At 34.6% G+C, this 26,180-nt stretch overlaps 1 protein-coding gene and 1 non-coding gene across 3 annotated transcripts in view; both read left to right on the top strand.

Moving 5' to 3' along the window:
* ZNF385D (zinc finger protein 385D) overlaps nt 1–26,180 on the top strand; it is a 933,228-nt gene that overhangs the window by 220,352 nt on the left and 686,696 nt on the right. For both annotated transcript variants that reach the window (XM_054504443.2, XM_045903875.3), the window contains one exon: nt 6,116–6,334. In XM_054504443.2, the coding sequence (XP_054360418.1) occupies nt 6,116–6,334 (219 nt within the window). The remainder of the gene's footprint in view (nt 1–6,115; nt 6,335–26,180) is intronic.
* On the top strand, nt 23,996–24,106 carry LOC123834963 (U6 spliceosomal RNA). Its single transcript, XR_006788538.1, has one exon. It is a non-coding gene; the product is annotated as a U6 spliceosomal RNA (small nuclear RNA).

Raw genomic sequence — 26,180 nt, 5'->3', positions numbered from 1 at the left:
AGTTTTTTTTAGTAGCTAGCTGTTATCCACCTGAACTATTCATTTTTCATATCTGTAGATTAAATATTTATTTTATTTTCATCTAATGACAAATGACTGCTACATACATGGTCATACCAAGGTTTCTAAAGGTATTTTTAGTGTTTGCTATTTAGTTATGCCACTGTTTATGGGAACTGGTTTGTGCTAAATGTGTTCTATATTATAAGTCCCTCTCTATTTCATTTAAAAAATTTCTATGGCAGTAGAAGCCATTGAAAAAACAATAATCATTTAGATTAGTTTATTTATGCCATTTACTATTGTATGATTTTATAGGTCATTTGTAAAACCCCTTTTAAAGTATGGTTTATTGTGCGCTAAACTGCCTGTTGGCAGATGTGATCTACTGCCCCCTTCATAATATTGTAGAACCTTAAGATTCTTGAAGATTTTAAAGGCTTATCCGTTTGATAAGGTAGCAGATCCAAGAACAAGGGCTAAAGGCAACCATGGGCAAAACAATGGAACCTGGCTTGTTAACTTTGAAATAAAACACCAAAATTATCTGTAGAGAAAGTTTTCCACTCAATTAAATTAGGTTTGTTTGTCAAATAATATACACTCCTGTAAATGCTTCTAATTTTATGCTAATGGTTGTTGATTGTTTTGGTAGGGTTGAAATACTAACCAAAAATGGAGTTTCTGAATTCTTAATATGGAGATTGGTTGGATAACAGTGTGTGTGTGTGTGTGTGTGTGTGTGTGTGTGTGTGTAGCTTATTCTTCATCCTGATTGGAACTTATCATAAATAGACAAAAGGCCTCAAAAGGTGTGTTAAATTTTTCATTAATGGGTTGGTTGATTATTTAAGAGGCAAACTGAATTCAAGAAAATGGCTTGGAACTGTGGTCCATATTGGATTTCCCACCCTTTCCTGTCTGAATTGCATTCCTCCCCAGTTATATGCAGGGCAGCTGGAAAATTCTGGGCCTTCCATTCAAGGATGTGAGCCTTTATACTTTAAGTTCACATATCGCAACTGAGAAGAGAAGAAAATGTAATTTTTAAAAAAGTTTTATTTTTATTTAAGTAATGTCTACACCCAACGTGTGGCTCAAACTCATGACCCCAAGATCAAGAGTCACATGCTTTTCTGTCTGAGTCAACCAGGCACCCCAGAAAATGTAATTTTAAGTGAATTTAAAATACAGAGCCAAGATGGTTGGCCACGCATGAGGTGGTGATCCTTTCCTTCACCCTCCCAATCACACAATTTATTTTTCCTGCTTGGAAATAAATGAGCGAGGGATGAAGAAAAGAAGAGAAGCTTCTTTCTTAGTTCTTTCCCAGTGTATGGAAGTTCCAAAGAAATTCTGGCTTGATGCATCAAGAAGAGAGAGAATGGTCCCTGACCTTTCCCCAATCTAAAATAAATACATCTTTTATTTTAGAATAGTTTTAAATTTGTAGAAAAGTTGCCAAGTTACTAGAGTTCCCATATACCCCACCAACCCAATTTCTTCTCTTGTTGACAGATTAGTATGGCCCATTTGTCACAACTAATGGACTAATAATAATATATTAATATTAATGAAACTGCATAATTTATTTAGATTTTATTTCTGTTTTTTTTTTTTTTTTTCTTTTTAACCCAGTGTTCTGACTCTCTTTCGGGACTCCATCCAAGATACCACCTTTCATTTACTTTTAATATTTCCTTTGGCTCCTCTGGGCTGTGATAATTTCTCAAACTTTGTTTTTGATGACCTTGACAATTTTCAGGAGTAACAGTCGGGTATTTTGTAGTATGTCCTTCATTTTTTTGTCTGATGTTTTTCTCATGCTTTGACTTGGGTTATGTGTTTTTCTGAGAAAGACACGTAGAGGTGAAAAACCATTCTCAACACATCATATCAAGGATACATGCTGTCAGCATGACTTATCACTGTTGTTAGCCTTGATTACATAGCTGAGGTAGTGTTTGTCAAGTTTTTCCACTATAGAGTTACTTTATTATTTGGAAGCAAGTCACTAAGTATAGCCTGCTCTTAAGGGATAAGGAGTAATGTTCCATCTTTCTTGAGGAAGGGTATCTATTTAAACTATTTGGATCACTTCTTCATGGGGGGTTTGCATCTTCTTCCCCATTTATTTTTTAATATCAGTATGTATTCCTTGATATTTTATATTTAAAGTATAAAGTATTTTATACTTTGGACTATAATCCAATAATATGGTATTTAGTTGGTTGTTCCAGCTTTGGTCATTGGGACCTCCTTCAATTGGCTTCTATGTGTACTCCCCAACTTTTGATTATTAATAAGTTGGGTTACACCAAACTTAGGGTCCACCAGAGTTATGGCCTTTTACCCTGGGAGTGATGTGGGGGAGAAAAGATCAGCAATTTTCAGGATAGTCTTAAAACCAAAAGCTGGTGCTTTGGTTCAAGTGGTGACATGTAAGCTTCTACCTCAGAAGGTTCCCAAGTGGGTCAAAACAATGTACTATAAATCAACTTCAAGAACCCTATTGTTTCCCAGGAAAAATATTGTTTCCACTTTTATTTTTCTCAAATTATGCTCAGATACATGGTTTAATATAGTTTACCACAGACGAGTTCTCTTATGTACCCCACCTTTTATTTCTATGATCATAGGATTAATTTAAACTTTTTGTTTACAAAATTTAAAACACACACACGTGCGTGCATGCACGCAAGCAAATACCTAATTCCTACAGTAATCATCCCTAGGATAATTTTAATCCTTAAACCTATTACATGATACAGTCTAGATCCACATTATTATGTAAAGCCACAGACTTTCAAAGTGTCTTCAGTGGTTCTGAGGGATAGAGGTTAGGTGGAAAAAAATGAGTTAATTGATAAAATAGTTTGGGTTCCAAGCTAGTTACCTAAAGCCTATGTAGGACTACTGAATTTTTTTTCTCAGTGAAACTCAAATGAGCAAAATTTCCCTTCCAGAAGTTAAGTGATAATTTTATCATGTGAGGACTAAGAAATTACTTATGTATATCACCTCCTACTTTAGAGAGTGCCATTTGAAACATTGCTGTTTTCTTGCAAATTCTATAAATGTTTTGTGACCCCAGTCACAAGAATTTATTCAAGATTTCCTTTTTTTTCTAATGTTCATACCACATGGTTAATATATCTTACTTTCTACTTCCTTTAAGAGTTGTTATCCTTGCCTCTCCCCCTCCCAGTACAAAATTATTTATCAACTCTGGTGACCTAGTCTTCACTTTCTTTAGTGATCAGGGAAACCCTCACGTGTAAGCAAATAAATCTCATAGCCTTGGTAGAAAATTTCTTCTCCAGTATTTTCTCCTACTAAATTGTTGGCAGACATTCTTATTTTCTAGGTCAAGGTGGAAATGTGAATCAAGAAGAAAATGTTTCCTTCCAAACAGGCATATATTTATTAAAAATGATGTATCACAAAGGCTCATGTACTGGGACTGTCTGTGTAGTTTGGCCTAGTTCTGACAAACCTACCATTCATTCAGTAGGATACAGGTTCTCTTTTTTTGGCTTATTTCTTTCAAATATATTGATATTTATTTATTTATTTATTTATTTATTTATTTATTTATTTAATTTATTTATTAAAAGATTTTATTTATTTAGTTGACAGAGAAAGACACAGCAAGAGCAGGAACACAAGCAGGGGGAGTGGGAGAGGGAGAAACAGGCCTCCTGCTGAGCAGGGAGCCCGATGTGGGGCTCGATCCCAGGACCCTGGGATCATGACCTGAGCCGAAGGCAGATGCTTAATGACCGAGCCACCCAGGCGCCCCCAAATATATTGATTTTTAAAATAATAAGTATAGTAAGTGGTCATTATGTAAAATTTTGAAAATGAGAAAAAGATGTAGAAAAAAAGCTAACTCTAATCTCACCATTCAGAATCAACTACTATCATTTTTTCTAAGTTTTATTTGTGTTTTACATAGTGTAAACATTTGTAAATTTACATCCTGTGTTTGTTTTTTAATTATATAGAAAGAATTTCCCATGTTACAAATTTTTTCCGATCTGTTTCATTGGCTATATAATATCACAATGATTATTATTATTATTATATTTTAAAGATTTTATTTATTTATTTGACAGAGATAGACACAGCGAGAGAGGGAACACAAGCAGGGGGAGTGGGAGAGGGAGAAGCAGGCTTCCTGCTGAGCAGGGAGCCCCGATGTGGGACTTGATCCCAGGACACTGGGATCATGACCTGAGCCGAAGGCAGACACTCAACGACTGAGCCACCCAGGAACCCTAATATCATAGTGATTGAATGCACCATCATTTACTTAATCTTTTTCATGGTATTTGAGATAAAAGACTTTAAACATATAAATCAGCTCTAGACAAGAGAAGTTTTGAAACATTCTGAATACAAACCTGGAGTAGATACTTAAATTCTTTTCTTTAATATAAAATAAGAAAATCTAGGGGCACCTGGGTGGCTCAGTTGGTTAAATGTCTTCCTTCAGCTCTGGTCATGATCCCAAGGTCCTTGGATTGAGTCCCACATCAGGGTCCCTGCTCAGTGAGGCGTCTGCTTCTCCCTCTCGCTCCCCCCACTTGTGCTCTCTCTCTCTCAAATAAATAAATAAAATCTTAAAAAAATAAAATAAGAAAAGCTAATTTTTAAATATATTTTGCTTTAACTAAGATTATGTAATCATTTCACGAAATCTATTTTCTTTTCAATATGACCACTTAAATTATATGTTTAATATTTTGTAATAGGGGCTACTTGAGTAAGAAAGATGAAACTTCCTTCTTAAAAAGAGGTTAACATATTTTAAATAAATTGTTCCTCCCAAAAGTATGAATTATATGCTTTTACTCCTTTTGGAAATTAGATACTTCAATATTCTTTGATTCAAGTATTAGGTATTTGGCTTGATTTAGTAGAAAAATTTTGATTGTTAAAATTATTTTAGCATTTATTATCTCATTCACCTGATGCCAAAGCCCATCTTCTAATGATCTTCTTATCATTATCAGTAAGTTGAATAATGGTAAGGACCATCCTCATCTTGCTTATCAGTTTATCTCCAGCACCTAGGAGATTGCCTGCCACACAGTAGGCAATTACTAAATGCATTTTAAAATAATTGTTGCTTTCCTCTGCCAATACTTTCAATGACAATAAAATAAGTCCTTGAGAAATCTGGAAAATTGGAATGGTCCCAAACCTGGACCATAAGAGTTGTACAGAGTCCCATGTAGTGAAAACATAGAAAAATTTTAGAAAGGAGCCATTGTTTTAAGTAATTTCTAAATGAATAGTAAAATATGTATTGCAGTAGTTAATTATTACCATGTTAAAGCCAGAGGTACTGGAATTATCAGTGGCCCTTTTCTGTTGGATTTGAGTATACAAAGCACATATTTATCCTAAAATAATATATTCCATTGTAATCCATAGATAAGTTACACTTTTTTCACCCTACTTATGAAGATACCGTGGGTATTCAGAATCTCTTTTGTGCTCCAGGTATAAAATATAAAATTTTAGGTACTGAAACAATTTCAGCATTTTTGTATTTGTAGGATATATCCATCCAGATATAAGTGACTTTACTTAATGTGCAAGGAATAGAAAAACAAGAGAAAGTTATTTAGTTGAATCAAAAGGGAAATATCTAATACATTAATACATGCTAGAGAACAAGATGATGAAGAATTTGGGATTTGAAGATTAATAAAACTGCTCTCCTACTGTACCATTTATTTGCTGTGTGACCCTAGGCAAGTTATTTAACCAGTCTCAACCTTAGTTTCTTCAGCTATGAGACAGGAAAATCTATAGTGCCTATTCTATTGTCAAATGATTGAATGAAAAAATGTATGTTAGACCCTTTTCAGACCTTTAACCCACTATCTGACATAGAAAAAACAAAGTGAAATGTTTCTCATTTGTATTCCATTAAAGAAGCTAACTACTTTAGATAGTACGAAAGTGATGCACTAAAAAGGGAGGAAGTGGAAATTTTGAATTCTTATTATCTAGAACAATGCTTATTTGCTACCCAATTCAGTACTATGAAAGAATCTGGAGGTCTTGATCAGCCTGTTCATAAATTCCTTTGCGCCCCTAGATTTCACATGTGCACATGATGGAGAAAGTGAGGCTGAATTTTTACCTGATGACTTTGAAGAAAAACCGGAAAGAGAAAAGAAACATACCAATTTCACTTTGTGCAATGTTTGTAACATTCAGCTGAATTCGGCAGCTCAAGCACAAATCCACTACAATGGCAAATCACATCAAAAGAGATTAAAACAACTGAGCAATGGGATGCTGAAGAATGACAATGGTAAGTTTTTCTAAAAATATATTCTCAATTTTACATCATCAGCTTAAGTTATTTGTGTACCTGCAGATGTACACAAGAATAGACTAATCTATTTTTAAAACCAGGACAGAACATTAAATAAAAGCTTTATCAGCACAGTACATTAAATAATCTCTCACAGCGTTTTGGATGAAAAGGGGAAATTTTGTTTGTGGTATATATATTTAATTGTATTAGGATTGTTTTCATGACCCTCCAAGATATTTGTTATAATTTGAAAAAGTTGATGTTAGTGTTCCTTGATGTTCACCTTTAATGTAGTTTTTTGGAAATGGACATCCTTTTAAATTTTATATAAAACAATATTTAGAGTTTTTGTTTTTGCATGTTAAGGGGCTTCAGTTGGTTAGTAAGATTGAAGTTAAATTGAGCAAAATACATATCTTATGAACTAGGTGTTTGAACAATAAAGTATGATCTGTCAGTACTTAAAGATTGTTTAAATTTGCTAGTGAAAATACTAGCAAATGTATTAGTATTAGAAATCATTTTAAGAGAATGAAAAAACTCCTATCATATTGCCAACAATGCATTGATCAATATGGTGCTTAACAAAATTTATTGCTACATTTTCTATTCATTTGTTAGTTTAATTGTTTTAGAATACTTTTTGAAAGTGTATGTTGAGTTTTGGAGTAAACAGATTTTAAAAATAGCACAAAAATACTTTTGGAAACAAATGCAACTTTATTAGAAAAAGCAAGGAGAGGTGAGGGAGAGGAGGGGTGGATTCCTTAGGAAAGCTAAATCAATAGCAAACAAAATGTTACAATCTTGTATTCTGGTTGGATACTTCATGTTTGAAAAATAAGATACATTTTGTCTAAATTTTAATGGCACTTAAAAATGAGACTGAATTTTGACCTGTTCTCATGACTTGGCATCATGAAGATTTTTTAATACAAATTTGTAGTTCGCTTCAAGGCTACCAAATAATGAGAAGAAAAACAGTACATTTTTAAATTGGAAATTATTTCTACCTTGCTTTGTTCTTTTTAGTATGGCTAAGCTAAAATAGTCTAATAGAAAGGACTCCATATTTCTCTTTCTACTGTATTGCAAATAGTTAATCTTGGATGTTATTGGTCAAAGACAGGTAAAAACAAAACAAAAATAGTCATCAGAAAATAATTGAGAATTATTAAATTCTATAGGCATAAGATGAACTAGTGAGACAGAATGTGTTTCTTAAGTCCTGCTTAAAAATATATATTTCACAGCCTCTATTTAAACTTCTTAACCTTATGTTTGACATTTAGGTAAAACCTTCTTAAGCACAGTATGATTCAATTTCAAGTTGTTTTTCTTTAAGTTTGTATTGTTGGAGATAATGGTGGCAGCTTTGGTGTTTTCCTTTACCTATGTTTATATTGACAAACTTCTTTTGGAGGAATAATAAATGATATCATAGAAAGAAACCAGGACAAAAGTCAGTCATGCCTGCCTTAGAAACTCAAATCTGAGCCAGTCCCAGACAAAATTTAGAATGGTCAAAATTTTTCAAATCCTAGTAATAGGAATGAGTTCCCTCAAATTGATTATTTTAAAATCATTTTATCAGTGTGTTTATTATGGGCTAGTATTGTGGTAAAGTCTTTATATGCATTTTCTTGTTTAATTTTTCCTTACAATCACAGAGATGTTGCCATTATCTTCCTCTTATAAACGTGGAAATTGAGGATAACATCGATTAAATAGTGTGATGAAGGTCATACAACTATTAAATGGTCAAACTAGCAATCAAACTCAGGTCTTATTCATTTACATACCTGCACTTCTGAAGTCTACTGCCTTCTAAGAATGAATATTCTGCAGAAACTGTGTTTTTCTTTACTCAAAGAGAGAAATCATTTTAAGAGAACGTAAAAAAAATCCTATCATATTGCCAACAATGCATTGATCAATATGGTGCTTAAAAATTTATTGCTACATTTTCTATTCATATTTTTTTTCCAAGGCTCTTTCTAGTAAAAGTCTTTAAAAACAACCATGAATTAGTTAGAACACTTGGTTTAGGTCATATTAGTTTGGTCTGGAATGATACTTCAGAGGAATGCTCACCTTTATCTGCAGGTGGAACTTACTATGGGCAATCAACCTCACAATTGCGTTAGTACCTTATATTAATATAGAAACATATTATTTCTTATACATATTCCTCCACCTCCCCACTCTAAAAGTGTACGTTTTTAGACCTGTTCATGAATAAGAAAGGAGCCCAATTCCAAGCCTCATATATCTATTAATGGTAATTCCTTTACCACACAGAAACCAAGCTAAAAATGGAATTCCTAAGAATAAAGGATCCTATAAATTCTTAGTTGAGAACATTATCATTTTTATTTAGAGAAAGATATGGAAATTTTATTCTTCTTCTTGAATGTTCATACTTGCAAAATGGACTGCAGGTCTCGCCCACAAAATCATTTGCATCTACTTCCTGGAAATCTACCTAAGACACCACCAATGCTTGCTGTATCTTAATAAGTAATATGCATAATATGCTTCATTGTGCAAACGCAACAAAATATAATACTTTCCCCCATCTGTATTGTCTATTTGATGCCTAAATATAAGTGGTGATAAAAAAAAAAATGCAGAGAGAGCAAAAAGTGAGTTAGTATTTATTGTTCCAGGTGATTTATATATATCATCTATTAAACCCCAATCAACAACTCTGCAAAGAATATATTATTCTATTTTATAAATAAGGTAGCCAGGAATCAAAGGGACTAAAACACTTACCAAATAATTCTATCCATAAAGTCACCTGTCTCCATTATCAGCAACATACAAATTTCTCTGGTAAATGTAAATTCTAGTGTCACAAAATTATATCCTACATTTGGATGTATTCTTATGTTGTTGAGTTGTTATTTTTTAAACTACTTAACTTACATTATTACAACAAATCTGAGTTTCCTTAAATTTTCTTTACCAAATAACTGCTACAAATATTTTGTAGAGAATAGAGTCATGTAAATAGGTCTTTTATAATTTATCACCGTTATTCCAGAAATACATTTCTTTTTGTTGCACATTTTTTAAAGATGAGAAGATACAGAAGTGGCAAAAGAGTATTCTGTAGTTAAAAGTTGCTTAAATGTGTAGACTTTATCATATTCCAGAGATTCCATGCTTCACCCTCTCATGGAAGCTATAAAGAAATTCCAGTACAAACTGCATGGCTTACTAATTTTCTCTTTGGAAAACATCTTTATTTATTTACTTAGAAGTTAAGTTCTGCAAATGACTATTATTATTATTTTTTTAAAGATTTTATTTTATTTATTCATGAGAGACAGAGAGAGAGAGAGAGGCAGAGGGAGAAGCAGGCTCCCAAGGAGCAGGGAGCCCGATGTGGGACTCGATCCCAGGACCCTGGGATCATGACCTGAGCCGAAGGCAGACGCTTAACCATCTGAGCCACCCAGGCGCCCCCATGACTATTATTTTTCTGATAAAAATAATATTGTCCCATCTGGACTATTCATAAATGTACAAAACTAAAATGAAAATCGCCTAGAGTCCTGCAGAGATAATTTCATCTAAATTGTCACAATTCTATCAGGTATGCAAATAAATATGAGTAAGCAATATTGGATGTACAGTATTACATGCATGATAATATAATGGTGTTTGCATACCACCACCTTTTTATGAATGCATATTTTAAAATTACCCTAAAGAAATTAATAATGGAATTGTGATTTCTGGCTAAATGTTGAGATTTTGCTCGCATTTGTCACTTTATATTCTAATTATGTGATATATCCTATAATGGAAAAACCTTGAGGTTTTTATTGTGTATATAGGGCTTTAATAAGATTTTCAAGAAGTATAAAGTTGAGTATTAAAATGAAGTATACTAAGAGTATATAAATATACTAAGATAAAAGTATACTTTTATCTAAAAACTGAAATTTGAAGATTAGCATAAACATGCTCCTTTGAATAATAAGAGCATTTTGGAATACATATAACAAAGGGTAAAACTTTCAGAGTATTTAAAGTTTCTACGACCAACTAATTTAATTCAATTTCATGTGCTCACTCACCATGGTTAAGCTGTTGTTAAAGCTTGTTAAAGGATCGAGTAACAAGTTGACCTATTGTGACAACTTTATTTTATTCATAATACCTTTGTCATATTTGAGTTATTTTATTAAGCCTGGTTTTCCATTTTTATTGGGTTGAAACTGCTATCAAATGATTCAGTTTTATCTAATAGTATTCTAGAGTCTTTCGGTGCTCATTGTTTTGTAACACATAAATCTAGAATATTGTCACCCTTATCTATCCTCTTAGCATTAAATTTTCTTTTATTTAACAGAAAAGCTAAATAAAATTTTCCTTTCAAGCTCTCACTGATCTATTTTCTTTTCTCTTTCCATTGATTGTCCCAGATGAGGTTTAAAGTGTCAGTGGATTTTCAATTTAGAAGAGGTGCCTTCTCTTGCAACATTGGTAGTTAATAAAAATTCAAAATAGTTTCATAGAATTTTCTGTTACTTCAGGCCTTGTTTTTATAATAAATTTCTCATTTATATAAAAATTCATTTCACCTTTTGATTTCCAAGGACTATTTGTGCTTTTGTGGAATGTCCATGGACTAGTTAGAACTTACTAGTATATTTATGGATTAGTAGTGATGCCTTTTGGGGTCATTTTACTAAATAATGATAACTGCTTTCTAAATAATATCTTATCTATATTAGTATATGACATAATGTGATATGGCAATAAGGAATGTTGCTTTTCTCAAGCTTCTCTCTTCTTGACCTTTAGAAGGTTCAGCCTAGGGGATACAATGAAAAAATGCTGATATTAAATTGTCCAATATTATGTAATAAGACATTTTGTTCTTGTTTGAGTGATCCAAATTTCTTTTTTATCATTGAAGGATAAAAATATGGGAGAAAATGACAAATGCTAGTTTTATCATGTTCAAATTTTGAGTAGGTTTTTGGCTTTGGTTACCAACTTTTTTTTTTCTCCATAAAAGAAAAACACATCGATCATTTCAAACAGGTGGAATTCTAGCCACTAGCTACATGTTTCACCTGGGCTTAACATTGATTTCATTGAATAGTAGCATCTTTGTCAACACAGAGATTTCTTATCCAGTCTATATCTCTAAGAAAACCCCTCTTTACTGGGATAATAGTGACATTTTATAATCTGAGGCTGATAATCCAGCATGACCCCTATCTGGAGACCACCCCAGTAGGCAACTATGCCCAGGAAAAAGGGTACTCTAGTTCTTCATGACTGCTGTTATTCATGAAAAATTAGGTGAAATGGCCACTAGGAATAGCCTTAAGAAAAAAAAAAATGAATTAAATGCATGCCATTTAGTTTGAGAATAGAATTTATTTGGGATGTAACAGTTTTCTATTGGAGATTTTCTATGTGTATATGTGTGTGTCTGTTTGGGGCGGTTTGAAGAATTGGGAGCTTCTAGCAGTGGTAGCATAAACTGAGGATGCAGAATAATTCATTTGTGCATCAAAACTTCAAATCTGTTTAGCACAGTTTGAACTCCCTTGTTTCCTCATCTTTTGCCCCTTTCAGTCACTAACTACTTCCACAGCAATCTCTTCCGGTTCTAGTGTTTCTATTTTCCAGTCTTAGGAAAATAATCACTTTCAATTTTCTATGTTTGAAAGTACATATTTTTTCATTATTTTTCTATTTCCTTTATATTTTCCCTGAAGTAATTTGCCCACAGTAACAGAGCTAGTAGGTAATGGAAACGGGATGATTTTATGTATGAATTTCCCTTTCCTAAACAGGTTAGTTTGCATGTAGAGGCCAGCCCTATTTAAATTGGCATTGGGAAGTTTCTACAGCTTCACCCCAGGCATAGCATGCTTCATCATTTTGTGCTTGTTTCTCAGAAACACTAAATAGGGGCGCCTGGGTGGCTCAGTCGTTAAGCGTCTGCCTTCGGCTCAGGTCATGATCCCAGGGTCCTGGGATCGAGTCCCACATCGGGCTTCCCGCTCTGCGGGAAGCTTGCTTCTCCCTCTCCCACTCCCCCTGCTTGTGTTCCTGCTCTCACTATGTCTCTCTCTGTTAAATAAATAAAATCTTTAAAAAAAAAAAAAAAAGAAACACTAAATAGTAATATGAGCATATGTGTATGTGTGTGTGTGTTTTCAAGTTGGCACTTTTTTAAGATTCATTAAATAGACTTCCAAAATATTAATTTTTAAGTCTTTGAATAAAAGGTAAGAAAGTAATTTTCAAAAATAGCAACTAGACACATCTATTTCCTCTATTTCCAAAATTGCAATGATGTGACACAAGAAATTTGAGAACAAAAGTAAAAAAATCCATAGCAGCACTGCACAATGAAGAGTAAAATAGAAATTTCTGGAAGATATAACAAAAATGTGATGAGAATGAGGTAAAACCCTGAATCTAAACACAAATATGGCAACCCACAGAGGTAGGGAGAAAAAGCTCTATAATTTTATTTCTAACAAAACTTTAGAATACCTCTAAGATTAATCTGAAATAGCCTCAAAGGCGCAGCTCAGTGTTTGATGAACATTGTGATGAATTTAGTTATGTTGGTTTGCAGTTAGAGATGGGGTATAATTGACCTGCCCAAACTAATTGTAGACAAGTGAAGAGCAAATGAGTCTGGGGACTAGGAGCCAGACAGGTCGGAAAATGAATATCTTCTTGGGGTCGGGGACAAGGGGATGGAGGGGACAGACTTATCTAGTCTGAAATTTTAATTTGTTAACTTTGTAATGTGTGCTATAATTCTCTCTTATGTCTCACCTGTGGAATCTTCAGTAAAGACAGTTCTGTTTACTGACATTTTATATGCAGTTAGATTGTTCTTGGGAAACTTAAATGGGTGTCAAGACTATCCAGATTGAGGTTGACACTAGGTACACAGGTAGAAAGACGAAAGACAGATTACATATGCTTGCCCATTTCCAACTACTTGTGTCAGGTACAGTGTTGAAATCAAAGATATGAGCAAGACATATTTACTAGTCGCTTAAGATTTGCCAATCTTTAGAGGAGAGAAAGAAATGAATGTAGATTTCAATTCAAGATTTTACTTCAGAGAGAATATGTGACAAAAAACACATATGATTTTCCTTTAGGATTTTATTTCAATGGCTAAATAAAAGTATACAAGTGTAGAAGATTGTATGAGCTAATCATTGACTTAGAGGTACAACAAGTACAGTTTCAAAAGGAGAGGAATAAAAACAGAATTAATGTAAGAATATTAAACTTCATTAACATATATTAAACAAACATGTATGCAATAGTAATTCTGATAAATAATTCATATTTCCCAATTCCAAAGAAGATTACTATCTTCTAACAAAGAAAATTGGTGCAATATATATAACTAGCAGGAGAAATAAAATAGTGAATACAGCTTGAATGAAGAATTAGCAAGATTCTAGATTAGAACCCTGTTTGTATGCTATGTGACTATTGTTACATTAGTTTAGAGTAGTGTGGTTAAATGTCAAGACTGAACAGAGGAAAAGCTGATTGGAGGGTTGGTAGCAAAGATGATGATTTGACCTAGATACTTACTCAGTTTGTGATACTAAATGGAGTTTTATCTCATTGATAGAAGAACTATAGCTGAGGGAGTTATAAAATAGCCAAAAGAAAGAAGAGGGGAAGCAACCTTAAAATTTAATTCTTGTTCTATAGGAGGAAGCGAAATATCCTAAGATAATGAAGGTGTCAGAAATACAAATAATGAGTAATATTTGTTGTGAATTTACTTTGTGCTTGGTATGTAATTAAATGTATACTAAATCATATTTTTGTGAGTTACTATAGTTTATTTGTGTCCATTATGTAGATCAGTAAACTGAAACAAGGTAATTTGCCCAAAGTCTCTTAACTAGAGTCAGACCCTGAACCCTGGCAAGCTGGTTCTGGAATCTATGCTCATATTCATGACATTACATCACCTCTCAAGCTTGGAGAACAACTAGGATTGCTCCAGGATTCAGAAGCCAAAGGAGGAGAAAATTTCAGAAAAAGAATGTGGTTAACCAGTGGATCCTGAAGGCTTTTTTCAGAGAGGTCGAGAAAGGCAACCTATATTGGAGATCTGAAAATTGTAAAATGGCAGGTGTCTTTGAAAACTTATTTCAATGAAGTGGGACAAGCCAAGCCAGAATTTGAAAGGTTAAGACAGTGTTTCTCTGTCGGTCTTTAGAACACGTGATTCAGAATCACCCTGTGTTTTCCTTAAAAATTCAAATTCCCTGGATATGCATTCCAAGCTCCTTTAATTGGGATTCTCCAGTAACATTTAGATAGAAGAAATAAAAAATCAATAAGAGGGAAAGGAAGAGAAAGAGTAATGAGATGGCCATGGCCTAATTTGCATACTTCATTCAGCAGCAAAAGCTCTGCTATAGTGGCATTTTAGTGACCATCTGTTTTTATTTTAACATGTGCTGGGGAAAGATGAATTGCAAACCCAAGAGACTAATCAAAGTGTTTTCTTGTTATATTTTCAGCAATGTTTCAGGGACTCTCATATATCTACAAGTCATGAAACCAAATGTTTATCTCCCTCTAAATCTAGTTCTGGTGGTTGTGAGTGGGTCTTGAACACTGTAGGTAATTTGAGGACAGATAATCCATCTGTGCAGGGGCAGGAGGGTTATGTACACCACAGTTTGCATCTGCTTTTGCTCTTTTGTTTGGCATACTGACCATGAAATTTTACAACTTAATCATAAAAGAGTGTCCAAGTGTATATACTTTATCCCAAACTAGTTCCTTCAGCAATATTTTGTATGTTTTTCTTTTTTCTTTTTATATCTTCATTTGTTGAGAATGTTGTCTTCATATGGTGGTAATTTTTTCTCCTAGAAATACATTTACATTTTTAAAAATTTTATTGTGTTATGTTAATCACCATACATTGCATCATTAGTTTTTGATGTAGTGTTCCATGATTCATTGTTTGCATATAACACCCAGTGCTCCATTCAGTACGTGCCCTCTTTAATACCCATCACCAGGCTAACCCACACCCCACCCCCCTCCCCTCTAGAACTCTCAGCTTGTTTCTTAGAGTCATTTACATTTACATTTTTACCTGAAAAATACTTATTATATAATTGTCAATATTTGTTGATGGCGAGTGTTCTGTAATGTCTCTTTTACTTTTTACCTTAACCAGCCACATATGTGCTAGAGTCCCTACCTCCAGGATATTCTTGTGTGCAATAGATTTACTGAGATAAGAGGTCTTAGTTTTTTTCTTTTCATTTGATCTCCTGTCTAAAATTCAAGGCTTATACTTAATAAATTGATTTTTACCCTGAGCTAAGTGAATACTCTTTTGACTACTGGTAACTTCCCTATGTTTAATTCATCTATTATTAAATGTAAAAGAAACTCAAATTAAAAAATATTAATAACAAACTATATTATTTTTATTTTATTTCAACAAACATGGAGGGTCCTCTGCTACCATCATTTTTTATCAAGACAGTAAGAGGTTTAGAATTATACTTAGTTACTAATCTCAAAATTCATTTTTTAAATGCTGAAAAATCACAATTTTATGAGTAGTGGAAATGTTTTCATTATTTAAATCTTTTAGTCGAGGTCAGATTTTGAGATAATAGAATAGTGTCAGAACAACCTAACACATCTTATAGGTACTCAATAAATATTAATTTATTATAATCCTGTCAGACACATTTTATTTACTCAACTATTCAAGGACCCTGTTTGCTAACATGACTAATGAAAGTGTTATGATGTTCGGGGCGCCTGGGTGGCTCAGTCGGTTAAGTGACTGCCTTCGGCTCAGGTCATGATCCTGGAGTCCCTGGATCGAGTCCCGCATCGGGCTCCCTGCTCAGCGGGGAGTCTGCTTCTCCCTCTGACCCTCCCCCCTCTCATGTACTCCCTCTCTCTCATTCTCTCTCTCTCAAATAAAAATAAATAAAAAATCTTAAAAAAAAAGTGTTATGATGTTCATAATTCCTGCTATCAGGCTTTTATTCCTACTGTCATAAAATATTTTTCCTTCTTAAATAGACTTTCCTTAAGAAATTTCTTTAGTTCTAGAAATATCTTAATAATGTACAGTATTCTCACTATTATAAGCATCAGGGCCCATTTTAACCATATTGTATTTCTGAGGTGGAAATTTTAAAAATCAAAGTGAAGATCCCTACATTCAATATATCTGATCCTGAAATGATTTCTTTACCAAACTATCAATGATACTGTCATTGCCATCACATACTAAGGTTGGTTCACTTATTTCATGATGCTTACAAATATCTTTTCCTTGATATACTATTTAATGACTGCCTTTATTAACTTAATATAAAAACCCACCACCAAATATCATATGCTATAACATAATTTCTCTGAGATTCAATTGCAATAAAATTGTATTAACCAAACAGCATACTCAAAAAACAAACAAACAAATAACATATTTCTTTTAATATCATTGCAAGAGGAGTGCTCTTTGTTTCCTTTGGAGATATGGCCTTAGTAATCCAACAATTGAAGGATTTTGAAAATTTAAAGCAGAATAAAGTGATCTAAAATATTTCTGAGTTATTTATTATTATGAACAGCACCACATATTTGTTTATCATATGTAAGTCAGGGAAGTTTTAAAATTAAAGAAGGGGGGTAGGTATAGGGGGAAACGGGAAGTGAGAAAAGAAGTCCCAGGGAGGTAAGATATATTAGAGATGTTTATAGAAGCATTAAGGCCTAAAGAAACTTAGCTCGTACTTCATTTAGAACTCACTCCAGAATAGTTCTACTTTGTCTGGTGAGTTTGTGACAAGTAAAGAGATAAGAAAAAGAGGGCTTAGGTTGCACACTAGAGCTTTGCTTAGTTCTCTTCTGATGGGAGGAGAAACTCAGATATTTCCCTATGTCTCCACATGGTGAAGTCATACATAACTGAGTTGCTATGGGGTCTGGCATGGGAAGAGGCAGGGAATGCCCACATGCTAGACTTGGTTTTGCACATCCTAGACTTGGTTTTGGTTTGATGATGTAGCAGAGACTCAAAGTGGTTTGTAGCATTAACATGAATCAATATAAGGTCAGGTTAGCCAGGCAGATATTCTTGTTCCTCTTCTAGATAGAAATGAAATGAGTTTTAGTTATAATAACAGAACTTTAGCAGTGTACATGGTAGAATACCCTAAAATGGGTACCCGACCAACAGCACCCCAATCGACATCAACCAGCAGATTTTCAAAAACCATCATCATGGTGCCGGAGATCACCCTTACTCCAAATTTGTTCAGACTTGCTCCAATACCCAAATCTTCTTGGACAGGAACAGAGGAAACAGAGATTAAGTTGAAAGACAATATTAAAACTGAAAGTGACTGAATTATCCAAATAGGAACATTTGAATTAATACACAGAGAGAGCTACTATGATTAGCACATTTAGATATTAATTTGTAACTCTGCTACATCTCCCATATAGTAGTTTTTCTACCTCTAGTTGTGCAGTTTTGCTCTCTTAGTTCTCAGATTGATTTCTTGGGTGTCCAAAATGATTTGATGTTTATGTAGCTGTGTTCAGGGGATGAGGCAAGCCTAGAGTACCCCTTCTCCTCTGCCATCTTAACTCTGCCTCCAGAGAGTGTGTGGTATCGTTGACCCTTGAACAACATGGTTTTGAACTGTGCAGGTCTACTTATATGTGGATTTTTTTACACTACGGAACTATAAATGTATTTTCTCTTACTTATAATTTTCCTAATAACATTTCCCTTTCTCTAGCTTACGTTATTGCAAGAATACTGTATATAATAAACATAACATATAAAGCATGTGTTAGCCAACAGTTTATGTTATCAGTAAGGCTATGAGTCGTTAGGTTTGGGAAAGTCAAAAGTTACACATAGATTTTTGATTGCACAGGGGGTTTGTGCCCCTAAAATTTATGTTGTTCAAGGGCCAACCGTATTTGTCTGTGTCTGATGTATTTCACTTACATCATGTCCTCCAGGTTCATCCATGTTGTTTCAAATAGCAGGACTTCCTTGTTTTTTAAGGCTGAATCATATTTCATTCTATATTTATATCCAGACATATAATATTCCATTGTATATATAATCCAAATGCATACACATTTTCTTTATTCATTCTTCTGTCTACAGACACTTAGGTTTTTCTATATCTTGGCTATCATGAATAATGCTGCAAAGAACATAGGAGTATACATATCTCTTTGAGATACTGATTTCATTTCCTTTTGTCAAGTACTCAGAAGTGGAACTCCTAGATTGTATGGTAGATGGATCCAAAGAGACCCACATGGAGACACATTATAATCAAATTGCCAAAAGTTAAAGAGAGAATTTTGAAAGCAGCAAGAGAAAAGTCACTTGTATACAGGGAAGCTCCCATAAGATCATTAGTGGATATTTCAGCAGAATCCTTGAAGACCAGAAGGGAGTGGTATGTATAGTCAAAGTACTGAGAAGAAAAAAACCTGCCAACCAAGCTGCTATACGTGGCAAACTTGTCCTTCAGAAGTGAAGGAAAGATAAAGACAAATAAAAGCTGAGGGAGTTCATCACCACTAGACCTGCCTTACAAAAAATGTTAAAGAGAACTCTTCATAACTTACTGTAACAGTGGTGAGTAATCATTTTTAAATTTAGTATAAAAGTTAAAAGACGAAAGTGCTAAAAATAACTATAACTGAATTATATTAGTTATATCTAAATAGATATAAATTGGGAATCACTCTTTCCCTTCAATGCTCCCCAAATGGTTGATTTTTAGTCCCCTGTGAGAAAAGCCTTCCCAGGAGTCTCAATGTTCAGTCACATCATCTCCCAAGGGATCCACCCCACACACGCTTTATACATGATTGGGTAGGTCTGTATTTTTACATAGAGTACAGCTCAGATTAAGTTAAAACCTCCAGTAGTTATATTTACTTAAATTTTGTTCTGGATTCTCCTTTTTGAATGTTAAATATATTTTAAAAACTAATATGTAGGTTCACAGCAGGCTTGTTAAGTCATGTTTTAACCACTGTCTCTATTCTTCTGTAGTTTAATGTGTTAGCAGACTAATTGGGTTAGTGGCCTGAAGGAAGAAATTAAAAATATTTATCTCCTACTTAATACTCAATGCAAAGGGCATGCCTTCTATGTAAATTCCTGTTCAGAACCTAGGGGAGAAGAAAAGTAAGCATGAATTTTCACTACTAATTATTTTTTTAAAAGATTTTATTTATGGGCGCCTGGGTGGCTCAGTTGGTTAAGCGACTGCCTTCGGCTCAGGTCATGATCCTGGAGTCCCGGGATCGAGTCCCACATCGGGCTCCCTGCTCGGCGGGGAGCCTGCTTCTCCCTCTGACCCTCCTCCCTCTCATGAGCTCTCTCTCTCTCTCATTCTGTCTCAAATAAATAAATAAAATCTTAAAAAAAAAAAGATTTTATTTATTTACTCATGAGAGACAGAGAGAGAGAGAGAGAGAGAGAGAGAGAGAGGTAGAGGGAGAAGCAGGCTCCCAAGGAGCAGGGAGCCCGATGCGGGACTCGATCCCAGGACCCCGGGATCATGACCTGAGCTGAAAGCAGACGCTTAACCATCTCAGCCACCCAGGCACCCTTCACTACTAATTATTGATTTAAAAAATCCCCAAAACCCTTTTTTCCTACTTTTATGTTTCTGGGGATGCTATTCCAAGTATCTAACACTTGATTCCTTTAGGTAAAATCTAATGTGAACACAACTTTCCAACTGAGAAATGTTTATTTTAATAAAACAATAAAACTAATGTGCACATAATATACACGCATATAACAATTACTGCATAGTTTTGAAACTAGGGCCCTGTTTGAACATGTAGAAAAAGATGGAAATATGGTTATTATGAAAGGAGGATCTCCCTAAACTAAGATTTATTTTTCAGTTGCTAATTTGTTTTCAGTTCCTCCTAATTTTTTGTGGCATTATTTTATTTACCTTACCTATTTAATGAGATTCTTGACAGAAGCAAATGAAGTAATGTAGGTGGAAGTATTTCAACAATCTCTTTTTCTTACAAAGATGTGAATTTTAATTAGTTATTTCTTTGAAGTATCTCTGAATTATTTGAACATAAAGCCTCCAAGAATTTAATAGGAACTTAATTCCCATTAAAACCTGAAGTAAAAGTCAGGGGAATAAACTCTGAGGGTTTGTGAAATTTCTGGAATACTTCTTACACACAAAAATTACCCATCACTCTGTAGTAATTAGTACTGATAACATCAAAGCCAAAACATTTCAGACTTAGGGACAGTCAGGAGAAGGAGAGATGGGGAAAGTGCATTGTCTTTTGCAGGTAGCTTGAGAAAAGAGGCAAAACAAGCCATGGCAACTGTGAGAAGGAGGGAGGCCCAGAAAGAACTCCTAAGACTAGACAAATTTTTTTGACAATTAGCCTGCATCTGAGTTGTGGACCCAGGTAGTTGAATTGACAGATACTTATATTTGGGGCTTCTGTATTAGTGGTCCCAATCAGCCTCACCTGAGTACTTGGGTATACCCAGTTCTCGGTGGCCTACCCCAAATTTATTGAATCAGAAACTTGGTGGTAGGCTGAGCAATCTGTGTCTTAAAGAGCCCTTCACGTGCTTCTGGATGCAGGCTCAAGTATGAGAATCACTGCCCTATGTCATAAATACATCTCAGAAGCAATAATTTTAGGATAAAATAAAGTAACTTACATATTCAGTGCACACATGCAATAAAATAAGTGTTAGCTATAATTATAATTAGTCCTTGTGAAACCTATAATCAGCTGGCAGGAAAGTAAAGATTGGAAAAGTATATAGGCAAAGAGTTTTAGGACTTACAGTGTTCTTGTAAAAATAGTTCAGAGACCCCCTCATATTGTGACCTGCATACAAGTCAACTGGGGATTGCAAATGCAGATTCTGATTCAGACAGGTCAGGGGCAGGGTCTGAGATTCAACATTTCTAACCAGCTCCCAGGTAATGCTATTGCTACTAGTCTTGGGACCACACTTTGAGTAGCAAGGATCCGGTGTGTAACTTCTTTTACTTCTACTTCACAATTCTTTGCACCCCCCCAAAGCAATATGAAGCAGAAGTTTGTGTATTCATAGGAAAGCCAAAGAATAGGTGAGTAGCAAGTTGGAACTCTTTGGAGTTCATGTGATCTACTCTCTTGAAGTGTAGCTTTTGTTTATTTTTCTTTTGGAAGCAATTTAATGGTTCTTAGAAAAGAGAGTTTGGAAAGTAGCCATAAATTCCTCAAGTTTTATGATCATTTCCCATTGATTTCATAATTTCAAAGGAATCCCAGACTGCTGGACTAAATAAAGGTCAGACAGATGCATTAGATAACCCATGTATAACTACCACCATGTAGATCTTACTTTGCAAAACCTTCTGGAACAGTCCATGCTTCAGCTTAGCTTAGTAAACCTTACAGATGTAATTTTCAAAAGCAGCTCCTTTTTTGGGGGGAGTTTGTTTTCTGATGCTAAACTTAGTTTAATTGTTGACTCATATACATAGATTCTTGGTTTGTAGCCACACAGCTGACACCAAAGGGAATTTTTTTTTTTTTTTTAAGTTATATTTAGGGATGCCTGGGTGGCTCAGTCAGTTAAGTGTCTACCTTCAGCTCAGGTCATGATCCCAGGGTCCTGGGATCGAGTTCCACATCAGGCTCCTTGCTCAATGGGAAGTCTGCTTCTCCCTCTGCCTGCCACTCCCCCTGCTTATGCTCTCTCTCTCTCTCTGATAAATAAATAAATAAATAAATAAATAAATAAATAAATAAATAAAATCTTTAAAAAAACTATGTTTAATTGTGATCAGCCCCTTCTTTAGTTTTGAGGGTTTTCCAAGAAATAATGGAAGATACGATCTACACTTTAATAGAGGAAGCTGGGTGGTATTGAGTAAATGTTTCTGTTCTTTAACCAAAACAGTTAACTATTTATTTATTTTTTTTAATTTTTTAAATTTTATTATGTTAGTCACCATACAAATACATCATTAGTTTTTGATGTGGTGACCCACGATCCATTGTTTTCCTATAACACCCAGTGCTCCATGCAGTATGTGCCCTCCTTAATACCCATCACCAGGCTAACTGATCCCCCCACCCTCCTCCCCTCTAAAACCCTGTTTGTTTCTCAGAGTCCATAGTCTCTCCTGGTTCATCTCTCCCTCTGATTCCCGCCCCCCTTCATTTTTCCCTTCCTTCTCCTAATGTCCTCCATGCTATTCCTTATGTTCCACAAAGAAGTGAAACCATATGATAATTGACTTTCTCTGCTTGACTTATTTCACTTAGCATAATCTCCTCCAGTCCCATCCATGTTGATGTAAAAGTTGGGTATTCTCCTTTCTGATGGCTGAGTAATATTCCATTGTATATATGGACCACATCTTCTTTATCCATTCATCTGTTGAAGGGCATCTTGGCTCTTTCCACAGTTTGGCTATTGTGGACATGGTTGCTATGAACATTGGGGTGCATATGGCCCTTCTTTTCACTACATCTGTGTCTTTGGGGTAAATACCCAGGACTACAATTGCTGGGTCATAGGATAGCTCTATTTTTAATTTTTTGAGGAACCTCAACAGTTAACTATTTAAAAGGGTTGTATGACAGACCAGAAATAACACCTCTTATTTATGTAGAATCCTTAAATGAAAGACTTTTCACTGTTTCTGGACTCTGCTGTTTTAGGTTTGGTAAATTTGTACTTAATTGGATTTGATAGCTCCATCATGCATGACTGAAGACAAATTTATAAAGCACAAATTCTAACTCAGTTGAGTTTCCTTGAATTCTCTGGTTTTATATTAAAGTTGTTATACAAATTTTATACAATTGGAATTCTATTCATGAAACTCTTAAAGTGATATTGAATAATAAGAATAAGCTATATTCAAACTACATTTTTATATTAAACAGTCATAAAACAATTACCACAGAAATGCAATATTTACTCAATGTCAGCCTCAGAAACACTATTTTTCAATCCCCATCTCTCTGGTCAAACTATTTCTTTTTTAATCACGGTACATTACATCATTACTTTTTTTATATTATGTTATGTTAATCACCATGCCTTACATCATTAGTTTTTGATGTAGTGTTCCATGATTCATTGTTTGCGTATAACACCCAGTGCTCCATTCAGTATGTGCCCTCTTTAATACCCATCACCTGGCTAAACCACCCCCCACCCCAGAACCCTCAGTTTGTTTCTCAGAGTCCACAGTCTCTCGTGGTTCCTCTCCCCCTTCTGATAAATGTACTCTTAATCCCCTTCACCTCTCTCACCCATGCGCCACACAATTCCCCTCTGGTAATCATCAATGTGTTCTCTGCAGCTAAGAGTCTGGTTTTTTTTATTTGTTTCTCTGTTTTTCCTCTGTTTGTTTTGTTTCTTACATCTCACATATGAGTGAAATCATATGGTATTTGTCTTTCTCTGACTGACTGACTTCACTTAGTGTTATACCTTCTAGCTCTATCTATGTTGTTGCAAATGGCAAGATTTCATTCTTGGCCTGTAATAGATTTTAAATGTGTCTCTTAAAACATCAGATAATAGTGCTCACTTCAGTAGCACGCAGCACATATACTAAAATTGGAACCATACAGAGATTAGCATGGCCCCTGCACAAGGGTGACACTCAAATTCATGAAGTGTTCCATATTTTAAAAACAACAACAACAACAACAAAAACAAAATACCCATCAGGTTGTAGTTTCAGTTTTATATACCTTGTAGGCAGGATTTGGCCGATTGTTTGGATTTTAAAATAATTTGAACTTTTGCTAAGAAAATTATTTTTTTAAATAATTTATTTATTTGACAGAGAGACACAGAGAACAAGCATGAGAAGGGGGAGAGGCAGAGAGAGAGGGAGAAGCAGACTCTCAGCTGAGCAAGAAGCCTGATGTGGGGCTCGATCCCAGGACCCTGGGATCATGACCTGAGCTGAAGGCAGTCGCTTAACTGACTGAGCCACCCAGGTGCCTCAGAAAATTAATTTTTTGAACTGGAAACATTATATTGCTTGCTGTCCTTTCATAAGTGCATATTTTAATATTTAGCACTTAGGAGAATACTTTTTTTTATCATAAAGGAGAACCCTACTAATAGGTAGCCTTAGTTTTAATTTCACATTACCCCCCCCAAAAGGAATAATATGAATATCAGGATCTATCACATTCTGACCTCTTCAAAAATTCCATCCAAGACTCTTATTAATAGTACTTGACTGGGTGTTATACACAAACAATGAATCATGGAACACTACATCAAAAACTAATGATGTAATGTATAGTGATTAACATAACATAATAAAAACAATAGTACTTGACTATTAGGGGTGCCTGGGTGACTCAGTCAGTTTAAGCAACTGACTCTTGCTTTTGGCTCTGGTCATGACTTCAGCGTTGTGAGATGGAGCCCCGCATCGGGCTCCATGTTTGGCACAGAGTCTGCTTGAGATTCTCTCTCTCCCTCTCCCTCTGCCCCTCCCCCTGCTCATACTCTCTCTCTCTAAATAAATAAATAAATAAAATCTTAAAAATAGTACTTGACTAACTAGTTTGTTTGCTATAGTGTAAATATTAGTTTGCTAATACTACACACACATAGTCTATTCTATGTTAATTTTTTGTTTGGTGGGCCAAATTATATAGTAGACCTTTATGTTATTTCAGCATACTTGTTACTGTTGTCATTAATTACAGTGCTGTTATTATTCAGAACTTTTAATTGCAAATATCAGAAAAACTGACTTAAAAGGGGAATATATTAACTCATTTAATGAAAAGTTGAAGGTGGAAAGAATGGGGTGTGTGTGGCTTTATGCACAGCAGTACTTAAGGGCACAGCCTCTGTTGTCAGTATGTGCTCTTTCCGCTATTTACTAGCTATGATACTGCACACTTTACTTAAGGTCTTTCAACTCCAATTTTCTTGGCTGTGTAATATGTATAATAATGTCATCTTGTTTTGAGTGTTGTATTAATAGGCATGAGGTTCTTAGAAAGAGACCTGACAGATAGAAAGCATGCAGTATCACCATGAACAGTCCATTTACCAGTCTCCATTTCTTAGGGTGAGTTTTCCTCTCTATTGATAACACCATCCTTACCAGCAACTCAGGGCTTCCATTTTCCCAACACTAAGTTCAGCAAAAGAAAATATCCCTTTCCTAGTTATTACAGTAAAATCCTCAGGGTAACATTCACTAAACTGATTGGGTTATGTTCAGTCCCCTTGGCCAGAAAGCATATGTCCTGCTCTGATAAGCCAGCTGTGGGACGTATGCCACTCTTGGAACTGGATTCAATCCAGCACAGTGATGGAGAAGGGGCTGGTGGCTTTGCAAGGAAAATTGAGGTTCTCTTACCAGAAGGGAAGGAAGTAGATTTGGGTAAGCAAGAATAACAACTGTTTATTTTTAAAGTTCTTTGAACTTTGATTCTAACACTTTGGCTACATTGTTATATTTGTTCCAAGTTGTTTGGTCACTTTCTAATCACAAGCATTTACAAAATAGCAATAGGAAAATTGACTACCATAATTTTAATTCACTAACTATAAATGAAATACAGATTCACTAACAGCTAGGATGTAGCTTTTCGTTACCAAAAATGTCTTGTTTGAAAAGCACTCTCTATTGTTTTTCTATTTTATCTCCTTTTAATAGTGAAAAACAAAATAGTCTCCCAAAAATAGACAGAAAAACCCAGAAAAGTAAAAATCTTCACATAATGT

Source organism: Mirounga angustirostris, unplaced genomic scaffold (genome assembly GCF_029215605.1).
Source record: "Mirounga angustirostris isolate CCGP_5_RB_7025 unplaced genomic scaffold, mMirAng1.0.hap1 SCAF_1, whole genome shotgun sequence".
NCBI classification, from domain to species: Eukaryota; Metazoa; Chordata; class Mammalia; order Carnivora; family Phocidae; genus Mirounga; species Mirounga angustirostris.
This window is presented reverse-complemented; position numbering and strand designations above follow the sequence as displayed.